General features: G+C 45.3%; 1 protein-coding gene across 1 annotated transcript in view; it reads right to left on the bottom strand.

The window, feature by feature from the left end:
• Positions 1-17,918, bottom strand: part of GLS2 (glutaminase 2) — a 208,452-nt gene that overhangs the window by 31,824 nt on the left and 158,710 nt on the right. The window contains exons 11-12 of the mRNA XM_069230693.1: positions 11,383-11,433; positions 5,192-5,368 (exon numbers count right to left, since the gene is read on the bottom strand). Of these exons, the coding sequence (XP_069086794.1) occupies positions 5,192-5,368; positions 11,383-11,433 (228 nt within the window). The remainder of the gene's footprint in view (positions 1-5,191; positions 5,369-11,382; positions 11,434-17,918) is intronic.

The following is a 17,918-nucleotide window of genomic DNA, read 5'->3' as shown; positions in this document are numbered from 1 at the left end:
TTTCACATTTAGGGGGTTATTCTAACTTTGGAGGAGGTGTTAATCCGTCCCAAAAGTGACGGAAAAGTCCATTATATCCTATGGAACTCGTAATACGGCTGGTGGTATATCCGTCACTTTACCGTCACTTTTGGGACGGATTAACACTCCTCCAAAGTTAGAATAACCCCCTTAGTGTCCCAAATGAACTCCTTTCCCTTCTTTAAGAGTCTTCTCATGTTCTCCGTCTTCTCTGACAAATTCCTGATGTATCTCCCATAGTACTCTACCATCCCCAGAAAGGAACTCACTTCATCCTTGGTTTGAGGACTTGATAATCTTTTTATTGTCATAACCAACTCAGGTTATCTTAAAGACTATGGGGGTCATTCCGACCCCGGCGGTCAAGGACCACCGGGGCCGGGGTCGGCGGGAGCACCGCCAACAGGCTGGCGGTGCCCCGCAGGGCATTCTGACCGCGGCGGTTTGGCCACGGTCAGAACAGGAAAACCGGCGGTCTCCCGCCGGTTTTCCGCTGCCCTCAGGGATCCTCCATGGCGGCGCAGCTTGCTGCGCCGCCATGGGGATTCCGACACCCCATACCGCCATCCTGTTCCTGGCGGTTCGCCCGCCAGGAACAGGATGGCGGTATGGGGTGTCGTGGGGCCCCTGGGGGCCCCTGCAGTGCCCATGCCAATGGCATGGGCACTGCAGGGGCCCCCGTAAGAGGGCCCCACAAAGAATTTCAGTGTCTGCTTAGCAGACACTGAAATTCGCGACGGGTGCAACTGCACCCATCGCACCTTCCCACTCCGCCGGCTCCATTCGGAGCCGGCTTCCTCGTGGGAAGGGGTTTCCCGTTGGGCTGGCGGGCGGCCTTCTGGCAGTCGCCCGCCAGCCCAGCGGGAAAGCCAGAATGGCCTCCGCGGTCTTTCGACCGCGGAGCGGCCATATGGCGGTTCCCGCCAGGCGGGCGGCTAACGCCGCCCGCCAGCCTCAGAATGAGGCCCTATGTCTTAAATTGATTGTAATTGTTCTATGGTATTGATAGGATGGTTTACTTTGTCTTTTTTAAGGGATAGTATTGCATTCTCTAATTGAGTGTGTATTGTAATTCTGTATGTATGTAACACAGTTTTTAATGTTTAATGTTTGTTATTATAAAGGGGGAGATGTGTGGTGTATTGCCGCGTGCAGCCGGTCTCCACGGAGACGCCGAGTGTGTTTACCTCGAGCGGTCTCCGCGGAGAGAGAGGCGCATGGGGAGGGAATGACGAGGCGCCAGGAACGACGGTTGATGGAGGTCGGATGGCTGGGGAAAGAAGTAATAAACAAGTGATACTTAATCCTTTGCTGAAACTTGTCCGTGTCTTCGGGACCCCATTTCACACCCTATACCCAAATGATCCTAGTCTGGATTTCTGACTGCAATATACAGTCAATCCAGAGAAGCGGGAGGAAGCTATGATGGGTTGAAAATAAATGGAAGAACATAGTCCTGCTGGACAATCTGATGACCCATTTCTCGGATGTGATGGATTGCAACCCTAGGAGAACATGTTAGATCCTGTCTCCCATAGGGCGGGTGTGCACTACTAAGGGCACGCAAATTGGCTTGGGGCAGGGTTGGACTGGGACAAAAAAAATGGCCAAAATAAAAGTGGCCCTCGTTAGTGAGACCCATAACTAAAAAGATGATTCACTTTGTAAACTATGTCAGTTTTTAACTTGTAAAGACACGCTGCATGGGAATTTTGCAAGATTTTGGAGATTGCATGCATTTGTGTTTGCTGCAGGCAATGTTTGTGGCTAAATCAGGAAAATTAACAGTAAAAATCAGTCCAACTAGCCAGAAAACTGAACCACAAAATGCTAAAATAACAGCCCACACATTGATTTGTCAGACGAGCCCATCAGGCACAGCCTGCCTGCCATATAGGCCACTCTGCCCCTGGTTTGGCAAAGATGTTGCAGGGGACGGGGCTGGGAAGATTGATGCCCCTGGTGACATACATGTTGCCTGCCTGATTCCCATTGCCATCCACGAAAGCATTGGGATCTGTCACTGCCTTTAAGCCAAATTTTTGGAGTACTCTCAGAATGGGTGGAACAATAGTGAAAACTGTCTGGCAGGGGTCAGAAGGCCAAAACAATGCACAGTGGCCCAATGTTCCTTAAAGTGCTCAGGGTCAGAAACACCTTTTCCACCAAACAGGTGTGATCTACCAAAAGGCATATCAATAATGGATGCCTGCACATCCCCAGAAAGACCTGTGGATGGTATTCATGTTGGAGCATCACACTAGTGCCAAGTGCTTGCCCCAAACAATTTTATTGTCCAGATCAGCCCAAATCACATATATTTGGCTGCATCCTACCATATGAACGGTTTAAGCCAAGGAGGTCCTAAACTCTTCCAGGAATGCTGTCAAGATTTTGCTGGTCATGTTCCATAGTGCATGCTTGTAATGGCCTACTAGGCAAAGTGCCCTGACCGACCTCACAGCTAGGCTGGCCAAACTAGAACAATCTTTTCTCAAACAACTCAATCCTTTTTGACTTCCTGACCGGCGGGGTCATGGGGAAAGAATTAGGATTCACTTTGCTGCTGGACACTTGGACCACCAGTCTGTGGTGCCTGGTAACCTACCTGTTCACCAGTGGGTGGGCAAGAGCAAGGCTTAGACTAAATTCCCATAAAAAGTGTCAGTTAAGGCTTCGTTGAATGGGAGCAAGGGTTCCAAGGAAGCAGCCCCAGGTTGGAGAACGTCTGTAAGGCAGTTTCGCTTAACTTAACTCAACAGAAGGTACTTGTAGGTCCAGAACTGCATTTCTGATTACTACAGCAAATGAAGCACCTCTTCCACCGGCAGCCCTGTGGGGGACATCATCACTCTATTAGGGGACGTATCAAGTCCATTGTCCTCCTGTAAATCCATGTATAAACTGTTATCATCATAATGGTCGGGTAATTCATTGTCATCTCCAAGTGGGGGCAAACTGGTCAGAATCTGAACCAAAAAGCTGTTGGAGCCTTCAAAGGATGGTTCTGTGGTAGGGCAAGTGCATTGCCTGACTCAGGCTCTCCAGGAACGGGGAAGGTTGGAGTGCAGATGGAGCATCACCTCAGTCGGGTCGAGATGGATTTGGCTCGGCACTTGTGCTGTCAAGGAAAGAGGGACCAGTACATGTATTGGAGCTGGAATGAAGTCAGCACAGGAGTTGGTGCAGAACCCAAGGTGGAATGTATGGGATCAGATGGCACAGAGGAAAGATCTGCTGGCAGTAACCTAACTGGAAACCTCTGCAGATCCTTGGGTGTCAAAGGCTGCACCAGTAGGATCAGCTCCTCAGCTGTAGATTGGGGTGAGATTTAGTGGCACCTTAACCCCCTTATGACTTACCAGATGACTTTGTGAGGAAGACAAGTCTCGAGATCAGCCTCAAGAGTGGAAACAGGTCAGTGCCCTTAGCTTGGAGCTGGACTTATGTGAGGTCTGTGACTTTTTTTTAATGTTCAGCAGCCTACATCTTCACTTCACAGTCCCAAATAAATTTTTGGTACATAAAGACACATTCATCTCACAATTTGGAGTCATGCTCCTGGGCCTAAACACCAAAAGCACACCTCAGGCGAGTCCATCACCAACATCTGTTTTCAACTGACATTTCATGGTTTGAACCCTGTAGTCGTAGGTGGGGATATCGTTCCCCTGCACACTGGAACTGAATTTGAAGAACTCAACCAGAGGAAAACGAGAAAGAAGCTCCAGATCTTCTTTTGAAGGTGTAGGAAGAAAGGAACTGATGTAAGCATGCAGGGGTAGCACTCAAATGCAGCTCTGCTCCATCACTTCAGGGGTGGAATGAAGCCCATGCAGAGTTGCACAATGCCACATAGCAGCACACCGGGCCATTGCTATGAAATTTTCCGGATCCAATCTGGCACCTGTAGAATATTCTAAAGGTGAGGAATCTGCAGTTAGAAAAATCAATTACAACAGGTTGAGCCATGGTTGCCCCATGTTCCAGGAGTCCCCTGGCTCATGAACAGCCATTCACAAGATGAGTCCCCGAAGTTGGTACCCTCAGGAGGATGTGGTGGCTACAGTCCACTTCCAGCACCTGAAGTTCCCTGTTGAATTTTGACTTTTAGGGACTAGCCAGGGCAGCAACCAGTGACAAACAGAGCCCTGTTAAATGGAGACTGCGTTTTTGGCTTTGGACCAAATCATTGGCACACAAAATGATACATTTTCTGTGGGCATGAATCACTGTTTTGTTGGGGAGAGAGTTTCTGGGCCTTTAAAACGTCATTGTTACTGTTCCAGCAGTCACAGCTGCATGCACTGCAAGCCCGACCCCACACCACATGGACAACTAGGTAACTAGATACATTTTCTAAGTCTAAGTAAAGATGAGCAATTTTTAGATGTGATTACTGACTGCATCACACTCTATCTAAGTCCTAAACCTACTACTGCTCCCCTAGAATAAGTCTTGACTGCTCACCCACACTACCCTTTGAAAGTCAAGCGAGTGAAAGGGAGTTGGTTGGTTATCCAAATGGATAGCAATGGTACTTGAGGCTCTAGGACACCAGTGCCGAATGACAGTAACCACCAAAAGTGCCACCCAGAAACCACTGACTCTGGTATGCACTTCAGTGTCTGTGTAGCTTCTCTTTTGCCACCAAGTGTTTAAATGCCATGAGGCAGCGAGCACCTGTAGTATAATAAAGTCTCTACAAAAGGCAGCAGCAAAGACATAACAGTACCTGTGCTTTGCTTACTCCTCAATGTGCTACCTAAAATCAGAAAGACTCTTTTTGTGCTTGCATCGACCCTGCTGTACTTCTGTAGGTGGGAGTAGGGGACAGAAGGAGGGTTGATCACAAATTGTTGAAAGGAGACACTTAGTAGGGGCTGGCTAGGAGATCTCAAGCAACCCGGCTGAATGCTACTCGCGCACCTATCAGCACTGTGAACATGAGCTAGGCGGACACACAGGCAGATGATACAGATGCATAACGGACAGATTGATTCACTGCCATACACACACACATATATATATATATATAGAGAGAGCTATTTTATGTATTCATGTTTCACCCACCACAAACTGGTGCCTCAGAGCTCTTAATATTAGGTGTCTTATTTTCAGCTTCTCCAAAGGCAAAGCTCCCCACAGACGTACATGGCCTGCAACTTACATGGAAGGCAAACTGTCCTGAGAAGTCGTACAAGCCACAGGAATGCATGAGACTTAGGGTGTTGCGGACTGCCTCAGCGCTCAGCACCTGCTCCCCGGTGATGGGACAGATCCCACCATTGGCCAGCGTGGCCGCCATGACGCTACCAGACTCACATGTCACTTCAATGGAGCAGAGCTGAAAAACAAGGACAGAGGAGACAATATGCCTAAGCATAAAATATATATCTTTTAATACAGTATTTGATTCCTATCAGCGAAACGCACTAAGGGGTTCTTGCTATCCCCAAACCTGCCAGCTCCATCTTACATCTTACATGGTAAGCTCCAATTCCCTTCATGAATGGTGGCACACAGGAGCCAGTTCCATAGTGCAATCTATGTAGAGATACACGATTTGGAGAGAAATACTTACCTGTAATAATCCTCCTCTTTGGAACCCACCCTCAGATTCCGTTGTTTAGAACATCTCACAGCTGCCTTGCTAGGCCACAGAACACTTGCAAAAACATTTTAAGCTGTAAACTCAACACACAAATTCTGTCTATTAATGATAATGTAATGTCTATTAAACATGACTTTCTTGAAACAATCAAAGTTGAGGTATGTTGCCAACAGTACAAAGAAGAAGGCAATTTCAGGAAAGGTCCTTGTTGAAACATCCATCCCTCAGGCATTGTGGATGCCAGTGTGGAAAAATATTGTAGAGTTTAACAGCTGATGAGAACAGTTTACCACTGTTAAAACCACAATTAATGTTACGGATTGTAAAATAAAATACATAGTTCCCAATTATGACACGGGCTGGTAAATGTGAAGTTACAAATTATTCTGCCTTGTTCTCTCTCTCTCTCTCTCCCTCTCCCTCTCCCTCTCCCTCCCTCCCTCTCCCACCCTCCCTCCCTCCCTCCCTCTCCCCCTCTCCCTCTCCCTTCTCTGTGTTGCTCCCAGTCCTTACACAACTTCAGCTCATCCTCTGTTTTTTTCTACACAGATTTGTTTAGAAATTGTATTTGATTACCATGGCCCTTATGTCAAGCTCCTCTGCTTCTCCGCCGCTAACTCCTCTTTGCTCCCTCATTTTGACTTCTTCTCCCCAACCACGCCCTTATCTGCTTCTCTGTTCTTCCTCATCCTTCCTGTCCTCAAATTACTTTCGGGTGGCTAAAAGCTGCAATTTTCTGCCAGGCCCAGACTGGGATACGGGCCTAGCAAAAAGGTTTAAACCAGCCCTGATTTCTCTCTCATCACTCTCTCATCTCTCTTTCCTTTATCCCTCTCTCTCTCTCTCTCCTGAAGCCCCTTGTCCCCCATGCCTGCTATAATTACCAAGGGAAGCTGAAGAATTTGAAAGAAGTAGCAGCAGCAGCTCCTGCCCGTAAAAACATCTTCAAAGGCTTGATCCCCCAGGGAAATTAAAACAACAGGCAGAGCAAGCCTATTTGCATGTGGGCCACCTTGATTCAAAATAGTGCTTTGCATAAGTGAAAATGATTTGTTTTTTTTATTGCTTCAGTGGCATCCCCTATCTTAGAATTATAAAAAAAAAAAAAGAGCAGCGCCATCCTTCTGCTTCCGTGGGCTTACCTAATGACAAATGCACATACATAATCACACATTCACACCCATACATGTGCATACAGTATCACACATATGCATGCATATGTCATCATGTGCCTGCCATCAGTGTCATGACAGATGCATACACATGTATGTGCTGTTCACATCATCACATTTTTGTTACTTTGCTACACAGAAAAGGCATCACTCCTGACTCCACCACCCGCACCCACACCTCACACATCACCTCACCCTCTCACCAGCAATTACACGCATGCATGCTCCTCAGCACCCGCTCTCTCAACAAGCATGCTACTAAGGTCTGGGACCTCATCCACTCCCATGCACCAGACCTTGTCTTCCTCACTGAGACCTGGCTCAGCTCTTTCTTTGCCATTTCATTGCCAATGCTTTCCCACGACAATACAAGATCCTGCACCAGGATCGAACCATAAAACCAGGTGGCAGCATGACCATAATCCACAGAGACACCATCAAATTCACTGCCACCAATGACTCAGAAACTACTCTCCTAGAACACCTACAGTCCAAGCTCAAGACGGCCGGCAAAATTACCATCAGGGAGATCCTCGCATACCGGCCTCTGGGATCCCAGAGCAACTTCAGCAACCTCATCACCCCATTCGCCATAAGCTCTAAAGACTTCTTACTCCTAGACAACCTAAACTTCCATCTTGATGACCCCACAGACTCCAACCAACACCATAGACCTACTAGACAGCCTACAAAACATCAGACTTACTCAGCTTGTGAAAGGGTCCATGCATGCCACAGGACACACCCTGGACCCCATCTTTACCTCAGCGACAAAATCAAGGTCAACAACGTCTCCCGGCTCACTTGGACAGAACACTTTATCATAAACTGCAACATCTGGACCGTACCCACCACACTGACAGAGAGGCTACACACCACCAGACACAGCTGGAAGAAGGTGACAAAAGTCATATGGCTCAACTCCCTCTAGCTCCAACCCCCTATATTATCCGCCAACTCCAGCAGAAATCTAGACTTTATCAATTACTTGATCTCCACCAGTTCCAACATCCTTGTAGCCCTTAGAAACGCCAACCCGAAGTGAACAAACAAGCATGCGAGCTAGTACACCGACGCACTCAGAGAGTCCAAGAGGTGATGCAAACGGAAAGAAAATGGAGAAACGCACAAGGGTTTGTCTCCAGGAAGCCCTATAAGATCTCACTCAGGAGCTACATCCCCAAACTAAAAGACACCAACTAGAAAGCTCTCACCCAGAGGATTGAAGCCAGCAACAATAAATATAAAGAACTCTTCACCATTGTTAAGGAATTAATCAATCCAGCAGCCACCTCCAACTCCATCACCCCAACACAAGGACTCTGCAACCAACTCTTTGATATATTTTATGGCAAGATATCTCAAATCTACAGGAACTTCGACCCTCAACCACAGTCTGCCTCACCTCCAACCTCTACCACTAAGGTCACTCTACTCACGGAGTAGACCCTGATGGCCAATGAAGACACAGTGGCTATAATGGCATCCATCCACTTGGGGGCCCCCTAGGACCCATGTCCCCACAGCTTCTTCAACCCAGGGACACCCACGATAAGCACAGCTCTAACTGTCAACAACATGTCCATCGCTAAAGCCACTTTCTCAGACTCTTAGAAACATGCAGAAGTCACCCCACTCCACAAAAACACATCTGTGGACCCCAGGTCCTCAGGAACTACCAACCCATCTCTCTGCTCCCATACATAGCTAAAGACATAGAAAAGGTCATCAACCATCACCTCTTCCACTACCTTGAACACTATGAATTCCTGGACAACTCACAATCAGGTTCTGCAGCAACCACAGCACCGAAACAGCCCTCATCGCAGCTTCAGGTGACATTGGCACCAAACTAGATGGAGGCCACACTGCTGTGCTCATTCTCCTGGACCTCTCCGCCCCCTTCGACAAAGTCTTTCTTAACGCACTCATCTCCAGACTACACAAAACTGGAATCCAAGGACCAGCTCACAAGTGGATAGCCTCCTTCCTCACTGGAAGAATGCAATGGGCCAAGCTCCTTCCATTCACCTCGGAACCAAAGGACCTCACCTCCGGAGTCCCGCAAGGCGCTTCACTCAGCTCCATTATCTTCAATGTATACATGACTACTCTAGCAAGCATCATTTGGAGCCACAGACTCAACATAATCTCTTATGCGGGTGACACCCAACTCATCCTGTTCGTCTAGGAAAACACCCACACCACCAAAAGAAATTTCAAAATACCCATGACCAACATGGCCAAATGGATGAGAGACAACTATCTCAAACTCAGCGCTGACAATATGGAAGTGCTGATATTCAGCAACAATAACTCACCCTGGGACTCCACATTGCGGCCGAAAGAACTAGGCTCCACCCCCTCACCCTCCGACCATGCCAGAAACCTGTGCACTATCCTGGGCGCCAACCTCACAATGAAGACATCAAATCAACGCTGTCACCTCTACATGCTTTCACATACTTCACATGCTCAGACAAATTGTCAAATGGCTCTCTCCTGACACCAGAAAGAACATTTCACAGGCCCTCATCATAGGCAGACTGGACTACAGCAAAGCCAGTGCTTAATTTGTAAAAAAACTAAAACACTAAAAAATAAATAAGTGCAAGGCTCTATTCAGGAAGCCACTGCTGCTTGCACTACACAATGCCCTTGCCAGTGCAGCCAATAATAGTACCAGCACAAATACTAACCATCACACTCCTAAAAGTGTGACAATTCAGACTATTCCAGACCCTCGAAGGCGTAAGAATGGCTTGGGAGGAAGGTAATAGTCATTTTCAATGTATTTTGAATTAATAAACAACTGTTGTTGTGCTCATCTCTGAATTAGATAGACAGCACCCCCATGTGGCAGACTGTCACAAGCACTGGTGTTGACAACAAAGTGTCAGTGGCGAGCAGCGGAATCCACCGGCTCAAACTAAGCACTGAGTAATGCCCTTTACTACGGCATCTCCGCACACCTGCTACAGAAGCTGCAAGCCATCCAAAGCGCCGCTGCCAGACTAATCCTCAACTGTCCTTGCCGCACGCACATCACACCTCATCTCCAAAAACTCCACTGGCTGATCAAAAAGAAACAATGCCAGCTCATGATGCTCACCCATGCCTACAAGGCACTTCACAACCAGAATCCCACCTACCTCAATCACCGTCTACATTTCCACCAACCAACCAGGACACTCCGCTCTGCATCACTTGAGCTCGCCCACATTATATCCATAGAAGCAAGACAGAGGTAGGCCATTCTCCTACCTGCCAGCCAAATCCTGAACAACCTCCCCCCACTACATCAGGACACACAACATTGGGACAGCCATGTAACTTATGGATTTATGCAAGAAAAGGAAAACCTAGCTCTTCAGCTAATTCTACTTGTAGACCCCACACCTACGCAGCACCTAGATACCCTCACAGGTTGCAGGTTTCGCACTCTACAAATCCATGTTAAATTACATTACAAAAACAAAAAGCAATGGCAAAGCCAATAGGTCAAGAAGGTAAAACATATTGCCTTTGCCAATGTTTTTGTTTAAATTGCTCATATCTGCTAGTTGTTTGGTCCACTGGCACTTTTACTCACAAATGTCTGCACACCAGAAAGCACCTAGAATCTGATTTAGAGTTTAGCGTATGGGTACTCCATTACAAATATGAGACAGATCCCGTTCACCTTATTACAAGTGCATTATATCCCAATACACTTGTTATAAGGCGGATGGAACACACATTAACTTTGTAACGGAGTACCCAGTCACTAAACTCTAAATCAGGCCCTAAGTTTCTATTACCATTAGCTTTGTTCTGCATCTAGAGGTGAGACTAGTAATTTGGGTAGTAACTGCCAGAAACAATGTTTTCCACTGGCTAGAAAGGAGAGAAATGGCAGAATTAACGGTAGCAACGATATTTTCATTTGGTAACTCCTTCATCTTTCTCTGACAGCAAAAAGCTGTTGGACATATCTCCAGGAATTTCTAAATGCGTGGTGTAACTGGGGTGCACTCCTGCATTCTCAGTCTATCTCCAGTAAATAATAGATATGTATTCCTAATGGTATAGAGTGGTAAAAATGTGTGGCCACCCAAAGTTTTTGGGCACACACTGTTACCGCCATGAACATAATTGTGGCCTTAATGTACACTGCAAATTAGGCTCACAAATTCCACTAGACCTCTATCTATTGTATTGTGAGAAATAACTTAATGAAGTTGCAGCCTATTGTAAAATGTTCATTAAAAACACATGAATGTCTGTTTTAGGGGCAGTAAAGAAAAAGGAACTGTACACGAGTACTAGTCTATACTACGATGTTGCAAATGGATGAAGCATTTACGCACAGTAATGGTATGGTCTTACTAAATACTTTATTATTACATTTACATTGCTGGAGCTAGTGTGATCCCAATTAATTGAAATTAGGACCGTATCCCATGTGGTCAATCTGGTGGCACTCAACTAGGCACGAGAACTTTGACCACTTAACTGGGCATCCAGGACTGCCTGATGCAGACAAAATCCCACAGTCGAGGAGAAGAAAGGAAGGAACAGGTCTCAAACACTCACCTGGAAGTAGAAGTCTAGAGCTGCCATCATATCTGCATCACCGGGGAAGCACTACAGAACCAAAGCAGCAAAAGAACAAAATGTTAATGATAGGCAACTACACATAATTCAAAGTTCTCTGAAAGAAAATGTCAAAGAAGTCCATCAATCTTGTTGCTTCATATAGTAATTATTTTATTCAGTTGTCTAATTTTCGATACAATTTCACTTTCTGGTAGCATTCTTTCAATTGTTTTCATAAATATTGCATGACTCAAAAAAGTAGACATCCAGCTAACACATATTTTGCAATATCATCGCTTCTTCAGGGCTGTTCTCACAAATTTGCCACTTGTACCCAACCTTTCAGATCGCCTTCACAATTAAAACTTGAGAATAATAGGCTGGACCTCACAATGTTAGTATCTAATTGACCCCCTATAAAACACACAAACCAAAACCCAAAGTTTCCAAACTAATCATCAATGCCCCATGATAAGAGTAGCTCCTCTTCACTGCAACACCACAGACCCATTCTGATCAAATTCTGATAGCAAATGAAAGACTATGGGCCTGACTGAGATATTGGCAGATGGGTTACTCCGTCACAACGGTGATGGATATCCTGCCCGTCAAAATCTAAATCCCATTGGATATAAGGGGATTTTGATTTCAGCTGACTGGATATCCCATTGGATGTAATGGGATTTAGATTTCAGCGGATGGGTTATCCATCACTCTGTATATATGGCACGGGGAGTTTGGCCTTGTTGAGCCACATTAACGTCAAAATAAATGACGTTAATATGGGGCAAGGTGGCGCTAGGGGCCTATAAATATGCCCCCGAATTTCCCAGAAAACATGTCCCAGTCTACCAATCACATCGTCTGCTCTAAATAACCATTCATAACATCCCTTCCTTTTCTTCACAGCTCAGTTAGTTGGAAGTTTAGGGTTAGCTTAACTGAGTGTTATTTGGCTGCTTATTTGATGTGGGTTTACTGTTTGGCATAATAATTTTTTTTTTTAACAGGTTCAAGATACCAGTGCATCCTGCTGCTGGCCCCTGCTGGGAAGCCATGGCCCCCAAGGTATCAATGCCAATGGGAGGTCCTTAAGTGGCATAGTGGTTCCGAGTTCGGCCTTCTCTAACACATGCACTAATTTTAGTGATGGATACTGGCTAGGGACAGCTGGTGAACCCTGTCCTCACAACAATGACGGCCTACAGGGGAATTGCCCTATGTTCTATCCACTCCTGTGACATCATCTTGCAGTACAATTTTAACCCCACTGGGTTAAACGCAATACAGTATCCGAGCACCAGATAATGGAAGCCAGTAGTAATAAAGGTAGAAGCTAGTGTTTGCTGTACCCATATACGTGCAATGGTGTTCCTGCCCTGATAATAATGCAGGTCTCCAAAGCCCATGAGTGTTCCCCATTCTATGATGGGGAGGAGGAAGACTGACACTGGGCAACGCCTGCCTGGTGAAGTACAGGGATCAATTTCTGAGGACCTTAAGCCCATCAGTGACCACATTAGGGGTCTTTATACAGGACTCCTTATTCTGAAGATTCTCCCCAATCCAAACTATTAATCCCTTTACAGACCTAGAGCTAGAATACCAGTGCCCCAAGAAAGTGGTCACAAAGTGTGAAGTGGGGCAGCTTGAAGGCTTCGGCAGACTATGTGAAATCTTCCGTAAGAGTGCATGCATTGTGAAACATTTACCCTCCCAGGAGGCAGTACTCTCTGAAAAGAGATTATGATCCCATCCCATCCCAGGGTCCCCCACATAAGCAGAGAGCAGTAAAGAGGGTGACGATTTTTCCTCAGATGGCAAACTTGGGTGCAGCAGACCATGGTGTCGGTCCAAACCCATGGGGGCCACTGGAAGAGAAGGTTCCCCAGTCTGATACGTTTGATCCTGGGAATCATTATTCCCCCCCTAGGCCATCAGAATGGTTCCCTGAGCAAAAAGTGGCAGACTATGTTGCCTAGAAAATCAGACTGCCTTTTGAAAAGGAGGTTAGTGCAAGGTTGAGAGTAGAATCTCCCAGTCACTCTATGGAGGGCAAAGTCACAGCAACACCAGGCATTGCTAAAAAATTGCGAACATATAAAATGGATTGATCATTCGGGGAGGGTCTATCTAGACTAGCACCTTGACTTGGCGGGCCCTCTCATGAAGATCATGGAGTTGGCAGAGGACGACAAGACTTTCGGACATGCCCCTATCGACAGAGACAGTCTTTGGCTGGGCAAAAACAGTGATCTGCATGTTAGGTAATGCTAACTGTGCCCTGTCAGCATAACAATGCACATCACTCCTAATAAAGATAGATCCCACATTAGGGGACCTGTCAATTTCAGAGGAAGGGGCCAAAACTCAAGGCAAGTTATTTAGAGATTATTTTTTCAAGGAACTAAAAGAAATTGTACCAAACGTCTCAGCCATAGACAATGTTCATACTTTCATTAGGAGGATTTTCTCTGGGAAGGTTTTTTTTCAGGGATGAAAGAGGCAGTGACTGCTTCTCTGGTCCATGTCTCCAACAAGGCTCATTTTGAGGACATGCAGCGGCTGGTACGAAGGCTGTCAAACAGGAACTTTCTTCCCTTCAAGAGTCTTCCCACAGACACAGGGGCTACAGAAACAACATCCAAAGCGAAGCTGATTCCCCAAGAGGATTTTCTGATAAGGATTATCCATTTTACCCTTGTAAAATTGGAGGGGGGATTGAGAGGGCTTGCGGACAAATGAAAGTTGATTTTGGCGGACCCACTGTTCTTAGAGATGGCTCGCAGATTTCACATAGAACTTTATGGTTCTCTGAAGAAAACCTCTTTCCTCAGACCTCTGCAATTTTTGGATGAGGAAATTATTCTCATAGATCAGGAGGTACGAGAACTAGAAGCAGAAGGAGTGATTCACATGCTTGCAATCAATCCAAGAGGTTTCTTGAATAACCTCTTTCTAGTAGATAACAAAAGTCAAGTGTTTCAGACCTATAATAGATTTGAAATACTTCGAGTGGTTGGTCTACCGTCACTTGAAATGGAGGTTATCCACCTGCTATGGGACTTGCTCTTGCCAAAAAATTGAATTATCAGACTGGACCTCAAAGATGCATATTTAATAGTTCCCATCTGTGCCCCTCACATTAGGTTTCTGCAGTTGTTTTGGAAGGAACAGGTGTACAAATTCCTAGCACTCCCCTTTGGCTTCTCATCTGCCCATGGTGTTTACCAAGCTACTGCTCCTGATGGTGGAACATTTAAAGTCCAGTGAAATAAGACAGATGGTCTATGTAGACGATATCCTCTTGATGGATCACTAGTGTCAACAGTTGCAGCTTCACATATACTCAGTGAATGCATCACTGAGCCTCCCAGAAATTAAGCTGGCGAAGATAAAGAAGTGATAAGGAAGGTCAGAAGATGGGACAAAGTCTCTCTCGGACAGCTTGCCAGGATTGTGGGCATCCTATCTCCATCAGTTCAATCAATCTATCCACAGCGGTTGCATTACAGTGTTTACCAAAGTCTCAAGGCATCATATTGCATGTGAGGGTTGATGTACTCTACTTAATTCCTCCATCACAGGATGTCAGTACAGAGATCCAGGCTGGATCGGATGGAGGCATGAAACAGGAGAGCGTCGGACTGGGTCCTCCCTGGACCTCATCATAGATTCGGAAGCCAGGAGATGGGGCTAGGGCGCAAGATGCAGAACAATTTAGATGGTAGGAACGGTCAGAAGAAGAACTGAATCTTTATATATATGGCCCGGAACGTTTTGCAAGATGCTTTGCTGTTACATTGATGACCAAGGACAGAGTCTCTTGATGTGTACTTCTAAAGATGAACAGCTTGACTGCTGTGAAATACATCAACAGATTAGTAGGCATGAGCTTATGTAGCCTGTTAGAATTGGTGAAGGGCTTCTGGCATCTTTTGCCTGGGACACAAAATCATACTAACATACTAACTGGAATATCTCCCAGGTCGACAGGTGAAGGACTGGATCTCCAGATAGAGTATTGTCGCCAATGATGTATTGGTCAGTCTTCAAAGCCTTGATGGAAAGGTGAGTATCATGTGACACGGGCCTCTTTGTGTCCAGGGTAAACAATCATCTACCAATATTCTTCAGCTGGAGACCAGACCCGGATGCCACAGCAACAGAGGCCTTGTTACAGGATTGGTCATCAGGCCAGAAATACAAGAAATACGCCTTTCCACCCTTTGCCATGATTGCCAGGTTGATGGCTTAGACCAGGACACAGAGACCAAATCTTGTTCTGGTGATTGCTGCCTGGATGTCACAGGTGTGGTTCCCTGTTCAAATAGAGCTGTCAGTGGACCTCCTGATTGTGATGCCAGAGACCCTGGCATCCTGTTAAACTGTTGCAGACAACCACATCCTATGGTAGTTCAGGAACATCTCAAACTGATGGCAGGAGGATTTCAGATGAAGATGGACGAACCATCGATTTTCGGAAGTTGCTTCACCAGACAGGCATTCTCCTCAAACACAGTTAAGAGGTATGGATCAGCATGGAAGAAATAGTCTTGCTAATGTATGGAAATATAACTGGATCCCTTGGGGACAGGGATTATTCATATATTGAACTTCCACTTGGAGAGGGGAGAGATAGGTTTGGCCTAGAGGATGGTGAACTCTCTAAGATCAGCCATCCCTGAAGGACATGAGCTGATCAATGGGGCAACAATGGGGGAAGATCCTTGAATATGCAAATTGATGAAAAGGACTAAACTTTCTAAACCTCCAGAACTCAGATACTTGTCTCTTTGGGACATGCATGTAGTGCTTAAGCTTTTTCTCTCTTAGCGGGACAATGATTTCCTCTCCAGGAAAGAATTATCAGCTAAATTGGCTATGTTCTTATGCATGATTTCTTGCAAGTGTCTGATGTGAGGGCTTTGGATATTTCCGACTGCATGTTTACTCTGGATGGAGTTAACTTTACTATTATTGCCAGTAGAACAAATTCAAATACTAGGGTGATTTCATTCCTAGCCTTTAGTGAGCAGGCCGAACTCTGTGTAGTGAGATGTCTGAAGGCACACAAGTGTGCAACAGCTGACATTGTACAGACAGGGGAGCTACTCATTACACTGAAAAAGCCCTTTTAAGTGTTGTCTTCACCATCTATTGTGTGGTGGGTACGCTAGACCATATCACGTTCCAATGTGAATAGCTCTGGGAGACATGGAACTAGCGGGCAATAATCTCTAAGACAGTTACAGTCAGAAGGAGACTGGAAGATATGAATGTGGTGGACTGGTCATCGAAATCCACATTCAAAAAAATTCTACATTAAGTCCAGTTCAGAAGCAGCAGCATTGGTCTTAAGTGCACTTTAAAAATGCATGATTCTCACCTCTGGTCCTGACAGGGAATATAAAATTTCCTAGCTTTCAAAACTGAAAGTTTCAATTATATTTTAGACATGGAGGTAAGGATTATCCCATCCAGGAATCTTTACAGAAGAATCAGATCTCCCACCAGAGGATCCAGCATTTATGTAACCAGCATTACTGTTCATTATTTACATGGATCTGTGATACCAAAAAGGCTTCTTTTTGTAACAATGTATTGTACTTATTTGGCATACTGGAAATTGCACTATGTATCATGCTGTTGGATGTTTATAATGCATTGCTAGATTTGAAAACAAACAAATATGTTAGGGGTGTTATATGTTGGTAGTGTTGAAGAACTGGATAACAGGTATGATATGATTTTTACTAGACAGAAGTGCGAACAATAGGAGGATCAATGGATGAAAGAATTGTGCAACTCCAGAGGAAAAGGAAGGGATTTCGAGCATAGTTATATTAGAGGAGACTATGTGATTGGTGAACTTGGTTGTTCTTTATTAATTCTTACTCCCTGTGTTTTCTGGGAATTTTAGTTTGTACTGAAGTTAAAGGAATGTACTTGGCAACTACTGCTACAATTAAAAATGAAGAAAGGCATGCATAATACTCCCGTTTGTGTCTTTTATAGAATTGAAGCTTTTCTTCCTAATAGCGAGGAAATGTTATATTCTTTATGGCAAAGTAAGACACCAGCGTTGGGGAATCATGTCGCTTTTTTTTCAGGGGCACAAAAGCTGACAAAATTCTATGTTGCTTAAAGAGCTATAAATTGATCCATCGTTGCCAATTAACATATAGCCAGATTGCAGGTGTGCTACCCTGAACCTCTAACACATCCAACCCAAAAAAATGTAATTGGTTTTACTTTATCACCAGAGTTTTTTGTTCAAGTGGTGAGAACTGCAATATTCAAATGTAAATAAATGTACAAATAGAACCACCCACAAAACGTATGTAAACAAAAGTTGCAGATTCCACCTGCAAACATCTGAAAACAAAAGTGATTTCAAAGAAAGAAGCCTACAATGATCTTGGAAATGTAGACAAACACAAATGTAGCTGAACAGATGTACATGTATGTGCATGGGCCCTACCAAGGGTACCGAAATTCTTGTAGTGTACCTGTGCACTGAACAGGTCACA

Source organism: Pleurodeles waltl, chromosome 4_2 (assembly GCF_031143425.1).
Source record: "Pleurodeles waltl isolate 20211129_DDA chromosome 4_2, aPleWal1.hap1.20221129, whole genome shotgun sequence".
Lineage (NCBI taxonomy): Eukaryota > Metazoa > Chordata > Amphibia > Caudata > Salamandridae > Pleurodeles > Pleurodeles waltl.
The sequence above is the reverse complement of the archived record's forward strand: the minus strand, read 5'-3'. Positions and strand labels throughout refer to the sequence as shown.